The sequence below is a fragment of the Telmatherina bonti genome (genome assembly GCF_933228915.1).
Source record: "Telmatherina bonti genome assembly, chromosome: 13".
In the NCBI taxonomy this organism is placed as follows: domain Eukaryota; kingdom Metazoa; phylum Chordata; class Actinopteri; order Atheriniformes; family Telmatherinidae; genus Telmatherina; species Telmatherina bonti.
Window position 1 is genome coordinate 23,470,105 of NC_136611.1, and position 13,233 is coordinate 23,483,337.

General features: G+C 36.7%; 1 protein-coding gene across 1 annotated transcript in view; it reads right to left on the bottom strand.

Moving 5' to 3' along the window:
- Positions 1-9,594: 9,594 nt before the first annotated feature.
- Positions 9,595-13,233, bottom strand: part of LOC306763767 (GDNF family receptor alpha-2-like) — a 60,258-nt gene continuing 56,619 nt past the window's right edge. Inside the window, exon 8 of the mRNA XM_079250664.1 lies at positions 9,595-10,262. Within this exon, the coding sequence (XP_079106790.1) occupies positions 10,137-10,262 (126 nt within the window). The 3' untranslated portion in view covers positions 9,595-10,136. The remainder of the gene's footprint in view (positions 10,263-13,233) is intronic.

Genomic DNA, 13,233 nt, shown 5'->3' on the forward strand with positions numbered 1-13,233 from the left:
GACAGCCCTGATAAAAACCTCAAATTTATTTGATAAATGTAGGCTGCACATGTTTTTTACAGTTATCTGGCAATCCTCTGAAATCATATTACGACCCCCAGTTTGAGAATCACTGGTTTAGGGTATTTAATTTGTTTATTACTGGCAGTGAAATTGTTTAATATATTAAAAATATGTCTTGTCAATACTGTTTGATATGCTGACTTGTAATCTCAGTCATGATGAATGATCTTCTGGAATGTCCACTTCCAACAAATTCACAGGATGATCGTTTTGCATGTGGCTTTGCAACACTCTCAAATATTTATACTATTTGCAGTTAGGTATGATATGATTGTTAACATCAAGAAATAAATAAGACCACCTGCACAGTTTCTTTAAATTTGCAGGGGCAGCAAAATACACAGTTTTACAGTAATTGATGAAGCACTTGTATTGTAATTCATATGCTGAGTAATTTTCTAATTGGCTGAGGGGTAGAGAGTTGTTATGCAGCCGTAGCAGCACCCGCATGGAATGGAAAGAGTTATTCGTCAGAGAGAAAGAAAAGAAGGTAAGAAATGTTATGAATTGTGATTCTCATTAAAACATGCAGATTTAACTTGCTAATGAAAATATCTTAGTCTGAATACTGTTCTAAACTGGAAATGCTTTCTCGCTGATTGGGTCTCACACAACACTCTTTCTGGAATATCTCTGCAAATTTGATTTACAGTGAATGTTTATTTGAACAAAAGAGTTCTTCGAGATTAAATACAGAATAAATGAAAAAAAAAACGAGAAAGGGAGAAAAAGGGTACATATCACTTTGTTCTTTTCTTTCTAAAGGGCGTTATCCCAGAAGTCTTCAGTCAGCTAAACCTCAGCTGTGACACCCTGTTCTTTGTAGAGGCAACCTTTCAAAAGAAGCTACAGTATATTTTTGTGTGTGTGTTGTTTTTGTAATCAGACTGTAATAATATTTAATATTATTGTATGGCAGACCTTGTTGTAAATTTGCTGGGACTTCCACATGTCCAATGGAGCAGACTTGCCAGTAAACTGCCAAAGCTTTAGTTTTTAGATATAAGGTGACACCATCTGATGATGAAAAAAGTACATTTGATAAAAGCATCTGGCTGCTATTTAGTCTGGTGGAAACAACATTAGGCTACTTATATTTTCATACTACATTATCGTTTTATCTAAAGTTCACACTAAAGAATAAGCAATGGAAAAATGTAGCTTTACAATGTTTTCATTTTTGTGAAACAATACTCATAAAATCCTTTTTTTCCAAAACAAATGGTTGCGATAAGAGTTAACAGTACAGTAACAACAGACCAATACTTGATACAGCAACATATACTGTCTTTCAGCAATAACCAAGTGGTAGAGACAGCTGTGGCAGGTTTACTAGTATTTCATAAAAAAAAACAAAAAAAAAAAAAAAGATTCATCATTAAAATTTACTTAAGAAAACAGCAGAGCAGAACACCATACAATTTGAAAATAACAAGATCTTCATTTTTTCTTTTTCTTTTAAGATAATTTTCTGATATTTTGTACTTTATGTTTTTTTTTTTTTAACTACTTTGTATGTATGCTTCTACAGAAGTGGTGCATGCTCATGAATTTGGGCAGTTTGATCATGTGCACACCTGGACATACTTTATAAGGCTTTTCTAAGAGGGACTTTTGTTTCACCTTGACTGCCACGCAAATGACTCTTTTTGACGAGTCAGTAAGCTGAAGCATAAAGCTGATGTTCAGGGGGTGTTAACCACAGAGAAACACATTTTAAGTTTGTGAAGAAAACTAAAGATGGGTGTAATCGTAAGAAAATCTTGTAATTTATGTCATATCATTTTTAGACAGGAAAAAAAAACATCAACAAAAAACTAAACAAAACTGTCATATTTTGTGTAAAAAAAAAACCCTTCAGATTTCATTGAGCTAAAAATTATAATCATGGTGTGAACATCTTCAAAAAACTTACAAAAGGGAAGACAAGAATTGAGAGATTGCTAACTTGTTTGTTGCTTTTGTTTTTATCTATTGTATCATAATATATATAGTATATTCATTAAATCCTGTAGTTAGAAAACCAAAGCATATATATTTTTTCAAGCTCCGGTAATCCAAATATCCACCCATACCATTCTAAATCAACACAGACAGCCGGTATAATGAATCTTTCACCATGTGTATGTCATAAACATGTAAAAGCGCTGGGCCAAGAGACGCAAGAAAAATGGGTAGCAGTCTAAACAGTCTGTCATCATCAGCCTTTAGAGAGGGTCCTCTACTCAGGCTCCTGCAAAGTATATTGGTAGCATTATAGCATAGCGGCCCTCAATTTATCAATAAAAGAACCAATGTGTCACTCCAGCAAACACACAGCCAGCATTTGCATTCAAGATAACCAGACCTGTCATGTGAATTTTATACTCTGTCTCCTCGCTGCGTTTGTGCTGTCCCTCTTTCTCGCTCCCTTGCTTTTTATTTTTCCTCCCTTTGGAAATTTGGATGAAAACTCCTCCAGTAGCCGTAACTATTCATGGAGTCCATTCTAATGCGAAGATTCTAATATAGTTTATTCCTGATAAACATGTATATTTATTTTTCTGCTTCTACCATTCCTTCTTTCAGATTTCATTCCACTTTACACCATTAAATTAGGTTACTCTACTTCTCTACTCTGTTTCTCTGTGCAGAATATGGACTAGATACCCTCAGGTCACAATGGAAAACAGCCAAATGGTGGAGAATGAAAGGACTAAGATTCCACAGGACTTCCAGACAGAGACTGAAAACATGGTAATGGCCAATCAACTGGACATTGTGACCATAGAGAAGCAGCAAGCTTTTATGTATGATGTAGCCATCCCCAACAATGGCAATATCAGGAAAATAGAAAGACTAGAAACTGGAGAAGAACCGAGTTCTGAGGAAAGAGCTGGCAAAAGAAGGTCAAGGCAACAATAGAACCTGTGTATAACCAAACATTGGGGAAATGGCTCCAGCATCAGACATCTTGGTTCGGAAGAGTGCTAACCTGGAACAGCTGAGATACTGAACAGGACCCACAAGCTTTCAGGGCTCTACTGGTAGACCTGAGTTCCAAACGAATAGCCACCCAGTCCACCCAGGGCAGATGGGGTGGGGGAAGAGTTTTTTTTTTCAATAACAATGAAATGCTGTGATGGCATATCAATTCTGGAATGATAACAGTGGTGAACAGTGGTATAAACCACATGTGCCATACTGTATTGTGCATTGTGTGTGTGTGTGTGTGTACCTGTGCCCTCAACAGGACGGCTGTGGCTTTGCAATAAAGGCCAGACTACAGCTGTGACAGAGAGATGCAGAGATCTCATCACCAAATCCAATAAGGGCAGTGGAATTTGATAACAGATGTTCAGCCTGGATATGAAGGCTCCATCAATAACCATCCCACATGTGAGAGGTAGAGGGGCGAGCATGATGCAGTCAAAGTTGTACAGTCATGGCAGAATCTATTTTGGATTGTTTCACAGTTCCATTGGCTTGAGTCCTCTCCTCCCTCCCCTGTTCCCTCCTGCACTTCTTTGTTCTCGTTGATGGCTCTCTTTCATTCCCTGCCTGTCTCTTTTTTCTTTTACCTTCACTTGTTTCTTTCTTTTTTTCTTTTTGTCTTGACAATAGACATGTCCAGTCTTTCTTCAATGGAGCAAGGAATTACATCTCAAGTGGTCTGGTTCAATACTGCTGTCCACTCGTCTCACAATATTTCAAAGATGTTAGCCTGAAAGAATATGTTGACTCTGTTTTGATTTCTATTACGTTTTTGTCTTTGAGTTTCTTTCTTCTGGGTTGAAACTATTCACACTTTGTCAGACAACGTTAAGAGTAACACTGCTTATTAGGAGATGACTACAAAGACAGCTAAGCAACTCAGAACAGGATTTGATAGAGAAAATGCATTTTTGGTCCTAAAAATATGTTTATACTCTTCATGGTTTTTCCTCCAGTAGCAACATAAGAGCTTTTCATGGCTCTTCAACCATGAAATAGAAGCTAGATTTTCAATCCTTTACTTCTAAAACTTTCATGTTCAAAAGTGATGGAAATACTTAAGGAATACTTTTATTTAGAATAGTTAATTGAATACTTGTTACAGTAAAATTAAATTTATTGGATGCTGAATACACAGATTTGGTATCTTGTCATTGAAATACAACAAAATTCTCTCAAAATTTATTTGAATGTGTCATATGTTGTGTTCTTCAAATAAAAAGTGCATGGCCTAAAAATGGACTCAATGAACTAAAACTTCATTTGAAGCGCTGTTATACCTCTATCCTCAGAGAAACAGAAAAGCCTACCTGCATGAAGCTGAGACATTAGGTAAAAGTAACCAATACTGCAATGACTTACGACACAGAATAATCACCCCCCTAATTCCAGACTCAAGGCCTTCTTGCATTTTAAACCCAAAGGAAAAGCCTTTTAAGAGAATAATGTTTAGGCAGTCAGAAGATGTGTTTGAAAGAGGAGTGAAGAAAGCATCGCTGAAAACTAAACTTTCAGCCTCATACAATGGAGCTCTTATAAGCTTCCCTGTTGTGATGTCAAGCCACTCCAGGGTATTAATGACTTGACAACCAGTTCGAACTATCCAATCCTTCGGACAAAGGATGAAACATCTTAAAGGAATAAAAAAAAAAAAAAAAAATCAAGCTTCCTTCTTTTTAAATTCTGAGAATTTAATAAGCTGGTTTTAATGTTGCTGCCAGTCATTATTATTCCTCAGTCATTTACAGATACACGGTTGCTGTGCACTTGTAGAACCCAGAAGAAAAACTTATAGCTAAACAGATGTGTCATGCATGCCGTTTTGATATGTGACAGATGTGTTGTAGCATCCGGCTTCTCTAAGTTTTCTTTTTGCCCACTTCTGGGAAACGAAGGCCAAAAATCTTCTAGAAATGAGATGTGCCTTGTTGTGCATTTCATAGATGCCACATTCGTCTCTTTTTAATCACTTTTATTCCCAAGGAGTACTACTAATATTGTGTTGCAATTCCATCAACCGAAGGGGATTAATCGTATTATTGTAAAATATTAGGACCTTTAGTGCAACAAATTAAGCCACAAAGAAGATAAAGTGTTCACTGCTTGTGAGAAAAACATCTCATTAGTTTGTGCTGGCATTAAAGATATGCTTATTCTTGTGAGGACACAACATGTACTATACTTATGAATGTAAGCACTCAATTAACACAAAATTTATTTTTTAAATGTTCTTCTTGTGATTTATGTTATTATATTTATTATAGAATTTTGTGCTAACAATACATGCTAGGGTATGGATTCCCGTGGCCTGGTATCAAATAAAGGATCTATCAAGAGTCAGCACATTCAAGCTGTGTATCAAACTTGATAAACATGTGTTTATGTCAAACCTCCATTAATTTCAAGCATGAAAGGGAAATATTTTCATGCTCATTTTTTTATCTCTATTACTAATATTTTAGCGGTGGAGCTTTCTCAGCTGTCTGCATGCAACTTTTTGTTCTGTATGATGACATTAGCCATATTAACAACTCATTACAAGTGTTTACATCAGTTCCTGCTGTAATCTCCAAACAATGAATGTGATACACACTGCAGACTCCATAGCAGATGTATCATGCATTTTCCAGGCAAAGCTTACCGACTTCTCGCATAACACAGGGTATTTCATCAGCTGCAAAATGCAGTAAAGAAGAGAAGAAGAGACAAAAACAGGTGGGTGAGCACAGAATGGGATGATGGGGCAGCAATGGGAGCCATCTGTGATTGGAGCATTCCTACCCTCTAAACCTTTCTTCTTCCCCTGCCATGTGTGGAGTGTTGATAAGACGCATCATCCCACTGACTCATTAATCAACTGTGAAATGTACAGCTACCTGCCGCTTTTTTATTCCCATGCCCCCAAAACTTTTCTGCTACCTGCTTCATCTGCTTTTCCTCTTCTGATTGTCTGGTGAGACGAAACAAACTGGACACCACAAGGATTCCTTTAGGAAAAAGATTAAAAAAAAAAAAAAAAAAAAAGCTAATTTAGCAGTTTGTTACACTCTCACAATCACATTCTTGAGCACCAGTTTTGTTTATGCATGCACGTGTTCCCAGAAACACACATGAACACATACTCACTGAAAAACAGCAAGAGCCCAGTATTTTGCTACTTGAAGCTGAACACTTTCCTCTGCACATGTTTTTGCATCTCTGACTCAGACATTTAAATGATGGCAATAGAGAAAGATAACTATATCATTTTGCTTTTACATTAAACATCCACACTACGCTGTCACAGTTCACTCCTTCACCTATCCAAGAGCTTTATTCTGTGTCTTATTAAACTGGCATTGTTGATATCTCCAATAAAATCCCTGATAGATTTAAAAAATTGTGCATTGCAATGTGGATGTGTCCTGCATATACATTATTTTACCATTTTGTATTCACTGGAAGAACTGCTGATATGTGTTATTTCTCACCCCAAACTCACACCAGGGAAGGGCATATTAACGGGGGAAGTTTGAATTTTGATTAATTTATTTGCATATTCTACATGTCAAAACCTTTCATTTATCTGCCAGTTTTGATCACCTTTATGGTGAATTGACTATATAATCACTCACAGTGCAGCATCAAATTTTATGAAAAGTAAGCAACAAACTGACCAAATCAACATTTGATTAATAGCTAGGTAGTATGCAAATTATTGCTCTGGTGACAGCCACTTCAACATTAAGCTTATAGCTGTAAATCATCTAATTGAATGTAAAATATACACAAATATACATAGGTTTGCTTGCACATTGCATTTATGCTGCAGACTATACTTACAGGTTGCATATAAGTTATAGCAGAACCGCTATTGTCCCACATGCAGTATTAAAAGCCACCTATCGTAAATGTTGTGTGTCAGTGACCTCCAGCTTACACATTATTATTACATTTTCATTATCACTAGGGTACAAATACTGCAGTTTGTTTGCACTTTAGCTCTTAGTTATAATCCAGCTGTAGACTCTAGCAAGCCGTAAATTATTCAGGAACAATGTAAAACAAAGAAATGTAAGTGACTGCAGGTAAAAACAAAAAGTCCGGAGTGTCAAAGTGGAAAAACACATCTTGCTACAGTGAGCTCAAATGTTCTTTGCAATTTATTATGAAAATGCAAACATATGAAAATAACACAATTATCTTACTGTTAAAAGTCTCATGTTCTTGAGCAATGGGTTATATCTGTCCCGGGATCTGGACTGCATTATGGCTGGATTACATTATGGACTGTTGGAGATGTTTTCCCAAAGAACTGGCAGCTCTGCTTGATCCCTGAGGGATTGATGTAGGATGTTGATGTAGGACAAGAAATTCTTGTTATTTTTTCCTTTTCTTTTACAAATAAAAAAACAAAACAAAACAAAAACACAAGTCCAACATCTATAATGTTGATGTATCAATGAATTATATTGGCTTAAACTGAAATATTTGGTCAAGTCAGAAATGCTTTTCTCTAACCTGTATGATGCTGATTAAGTTTGGATGTATACTTTTAGAGGTAATTTATTTTTTCAAAGAACTGCAGCATTGCCAGGACCAGATACAAAGAGGGATACTTTAAACAACTGGAATTTGGGGTTAAAACTTACTTTGATTTGTATCTCATCCATTCTTCCTTTTGAAAATTGATGTAAAGTCAATCAAGAGGTTGGGTACACCCTGGACAGGTCACCATCCCATCGCAGAGCCAACACAGAAACATATATATATATATATATATATATATATATATATATATATATATATATATATATATATATATATATATATATATATATATATATATATATATATATATATATATATATATATATTTTACCAAGAAATATAAAGAGTAATTTCTTACCATGTTGTGTTACTGTGGAACAACCACAGTGAGAAATAACACAATGAGAAGGGTTTAAAGTTACATCTGTGATCCATGACCGACTGTTTAGGAAATCTTTTCTAAATCAGCTGGTAATATGAGACCACTGCATGCGTTTATGTGGCGCAGCACTGCATTTGATGTTCTGCCTGAGGACATAAACATTTCTGTGAAATGAATGGTTGTGAGGACAGTCAACAATCACACACTCAGGGAAAACATATTGTAAGTGTAAACACAAAACAAGAATGCATCTGTCATCTGCATACATGCCAATGAAAGTGTGCCATTGTCCTGTCAGCAAATACCACATTGTATGTTTGAAAAGAAAAGCAATACATCACGAGTACATTAATATTCCCACAGTATCATTTTAGGGCTTTTCTAATTGTGCTGTAGAATATTATTCATTCTGCCACATGGTGTGCAAATATGCTGTGTAATGTTTTGCAGATGAATGTAGTATGGTTGAATTATGAATCACATCTGTTATGCAGAATGACTCTAAATTCCCTTCAATAGATGACTACAGCTCCCTTTATTTGAAAATGAAATTCACCCACTGGAGACTTTCAAATGCAACAAACTTACCCATGTGGAACAATGTTCAGTCAACAAGGAAACCATTTAAAGAATAAGTTGACATTTTGTGAAGTCTGTCTTTACAAGGAAAACCCAGGAATGGTTTCACATCAGACACTGTTCCAGTATATTCATAGGCTGTGAAAATGTGTACATATGTTTTTTTTATACTCAAACTTGATTTTCATGTAAACTAAACACCCAAAAGATTTTCCAGCTGCATCTTTAATTAGTTTTGGGGTTGGATCTGTCTGCAGTTCATAAATGATTTGGACTCAAATGCACCTTTGTTTTACTTCCAGCTACAGCTGCATCTGCAGGACACACATATAGAACAATAAGGTGACAACAGCACCAGATACATATGGTCATGTATGGCAATTCTAAGGAAAATGTGATTTAACCAATATGGGATCATCAAAATGCAGAATGGTAGGGTTAAGACGTCTGTTGCTTGTTTGAAGGAAATAACAAACTCAACTGTGAGGAAGGAAACAAAAAGCTGAAAACACAAGTTACGTTTTTGCATGTAGATACTTACAGTACACACACCGGAGTAAATGAGTACAACCAACACAATATGATGTTCACAGACAGAATATGGCTTTCAAAATTCGAGCTCATTTAATCCCATTGCTTAATACATTCTTTGTGAGTAAATCTTAATAGACAAATATAAATGCAGATAATGAAGGCCTTCCATTGGTAGCAACACTAAGCAGTCTTAGCATACAATGTCCTTTCAGATACGAGATATCAATAGGCTGAATGAAAGAAAAGTGTCATTTTATATATATATTGACAGAAATATACACATGTGCAGGTGGACATATGAACACCAACAGTTAACATCTTGAATGACCAATGAATTATTATCTGTCAGCTTTAGTTCTTTTCAACACCTGCGTAGAAAGTATACTGTAGCGTCCAAAGTAAAAATCTGTACTGTCGATTTATTATGGTCACAGATACTATACCAACACGTAGAACACTGAATACGCTTTACAGTTTAGAGTTTACACTAGTTTTGAAGAAACATAATGCAGTCATCCCTCTTTTAGGTCCCTATGTGTGATCCCTTCATCAAAGAGAAGATTAAGTAAAAAAAAAACAACCCAAAAATGTCAGTTTTATTCCTCTATTTAATATTTACTACATGCTCGTTCCATTTCTCTCTGCAACGTTTTCTTTTTTGTCAACCCTGTCTCCTTCTAACAATGTTTTCATTCCTCTTCTCGGTCCTTCAGTGAGGGAAGTTCAGATGTCTTTGCAGCATCTTCCGTCTTACATGTTTTTATGTCTCAGTCAGAGCGAGAGTTTGCTCACCGAGGATGGCCCCCTGGTCTTTTCTGCCAAAAGTCCTTTGTAAAGCCATGTGCTCCATCACAGTTGAGGTCAATTCATCAAATGAACAGCAAACGTACAGTTATGAAATTCCAATTATTTTCACCTCTCTTGCCCTTTTGTTTTCTGCTTTTATACATACCATTTATGTGAACTGTCACCCGAGATTCAGCCTTCTTAATATCAGTCTCAGAAATTACACCTTCTGCGTTTGGAATCAGCTTGTGGGTGGATGACCTCTTTTTTTTTCCTCCGCCTGGCACTTCTACAAGGCATGCTGGGCCAGGATCAGAGCCAAAGCCAGGCTGGGAAGCAGCACCCAGACGCTGGCACAGAGACAAGGAGAATGATCCTCTCCCAAGTCCAGGGCACCATCAGGTAGTGGAGTATACTGAGCAGAAAGGACACACAGAGGGAGAGAGACATGTAAAGGTTAGACATGACTCAGACACTCACGCTGTTTTTCTGTTCTGGCATTTAATAAGGAAAAGGAGACGATGAGGGAGGTAAGACAGAAAAGGGTCAAACATTAGAAATTACTCGTATCCATAGCAGAGGCTCTTTGGCATGATCACCAAGTGTTTGATCAATCAAATATTTTGATATATCATGTACATTTCAGGATTCTGCTACTTAGCATGCTCATTGTTTCTTAAACAAGTTGGCAACAAAGGAAAGAATCTTGTGAGCTGTTTTCCTTAAACTCTTTTTGGTTCTGCCAACAAGTCTCAATAGTTTTTAAAGCTATCATTACGTCCTTAACAAGGAAAACATGTGGCAATGCCAAATATATATTATAGAAGCTAGTAACATCTAAGGGTGTCATTTCAATATTTCAAAAGGCACATCTTACAGTAAGAAGAAGCTGAACTAAACCTATGCTGTAGAATTTGACTGTTCACAATGAAACAGTGGAGAGTTTCTTCTTATGCTCAAAGGGAAGCAAGTTTATGTGCAGCATGGAACTGAGATGGTGCTTTACTACACTATTACCATTACAACAGGTGAGTTGGAATCAGTCCAGATATTATATACTATGGCCTCCAGAGGTTCTCTGTCGCATCCACAATGAGCTTCATTATGTGCCGTTCCATAAAATTGTAAGCATTTTGAATACTTTTTCAGTTTTCTCATATTCTTGTAACACCAAGCGTAACCATTTGCCAAGTTAAGGAAGTCTCGTTCAATTTGCAAAGGTACTATTTTCAGTCCACCACAGCAATACCAAGGCACATCATAAGGAACATGAAACATTTTCTACTCCTCATCTTCCACCCTCCTCTACCTTTTCCCCACCTCATCTTCACCAAAAAAAAAAAAAAAGAAAAAAGAAAAAAAAAAACTACAGAGATTGCGCTGGTCCATTTCCCTGTACATAAAAAAAAGGCATCCATTCAGATGTTATCTACCAGCGCCTCATCTTCCAACAGAACAAGGTATCGCATAAATGAGAAAATAAATAATGAAGCAGGAAAACAGTATTGAATTATATTAACAAGGCAGCCACAACATTTTTTCCTGTAAAGGGGAAAAAGGGAGGGAACATGAAGGAGAGAAAGGAGCAGGATCCAAAATAGCAGCTTTTATCACAGTACCTGCTTGTGCATTCCCAGTTTACGAAGAAATAAAATGGCAGTTGCCAAAAAGAGAAGGCTGCGTGTCGGGGCCAGTGCTTTGGTAGCTTGACAATGCACCAAACACATCCGCAACTAAAAGCCAATTAATTAGCAAACGCAGTGATGTGTGGCAGCAGCCTGTTGACATGAGTCCAGATCTCTGGCTGCAGTGAGTATCCGCAGATCCACTCAGACTTGTGTGGACGTACACGCAGACATAAATGGGTGACTGAAGGACAAACACATGCATACACATGGGTAAACTGTGACAGGATGCAACCTGTGTCAAAACATGCACTGACCTTAGCACCCAAGCAGAGAAAGAGTATATTTAAGTTGTTCAAATGACATCTGAGTCAAAACATTGAACCAGCTGCTCATGCTGGCATCAATTTTTTATCATCAATCAGCTCATCGTCCAATTTACAGTGAAACGTGGGTGCATGTCCCAAGGCCAGTTATTGAGTAACCCTGGGTTATGCAACTTCTGCTCAGTCAATTTTATTCGACTGAGCTTCAAATCAACAGCAACAACGTTACATGAGAACACAGGCAATGCCAGCTTCCCACTTGTTTTGATACTGCTTTTAAATACAACTAATAATGCAATAAAAACCAAGTTAAATTTCAGCAACTCCTTGATGGAGAGTTTGTCAAAATTCAAATCAGGATTACAATTATGCTTTTTTTCTGTCAGTGAATTTATGTGTGACCCAAGATATAACAGGAAGTTTGAAATTTCTATCATTACACTTCAGAAAAACACATATTGGAAAGTAAGGGTCTAACAGAACAAAGTTTCCCAGGAGATGAGATCTCACCCACTCTTCTGTTGTAGCATACACTCCAGTGCATTTCATAGATATGAACACTGCATGCCAGACCTGGGTACAGTAGAAAAATCTATGCATACAGAAAAGGCAGCCTCAGTCAAAAGAGAAAATGTTCCCATTTTATGTCACTTAAAAGCATAAATATGCATCACATCAATATTTATCAGCCAACAGATGGCAAGTATTTCTCCCACCTTGTCACATAATGATGCTTTGTGAGGAACTGCAGAGTTTAAACATCTATATTTTACAGTACACCAATCACAAGTTATTATCTCAGATGTTTTGCCTTAATAAAGTAGTTTTGAAGCCTAAGTCTAATCAATGAGTGAAAATTGAAGGGAATGAAAAACAACGGCTTGCATGATTCTTTCTAGAGGCTAAAAATGTGGGGTCCAAGACAAAAAATGGAGGACACTCAGCTGACATGAACACAAAGGTTCTGTGATGTGATGAATGTCTCATCTAAATGTTTAAAGTGTGCTCCTTGTCACTAACACAGAAAACAAAGGCAGATGCAACATTAAGGTATACTCTGATAAAATTAGCTGTATAAACAGAAGTTTATTAACATTTTTTCATGGATGTGATAAAAGGATGGGGCATTTGTGCAGCACTTTAGCTCATATTTACTTGCAAAGCATAGAGGCCGGCAACTGTCAGTGACATTTTGAAGAACAATGTGCCTAAATTAGCTGAAAATACAACAAAGTAAAAAAAGAAGGAGCTGCATGACTGACATGAACAAAATTAGTCTCCAGATTATCATCTACTCTGTCATTGTTATAGAGTCTTTCCATTCCTCACACTTCATCCATTCTTTTACCCATATCATTTGTTGTCATGCATTTGCACACAGAATGTATGTTACCACAAGGCTCATGCTGGTCACTGTAAGATTTACAGCTTAGGA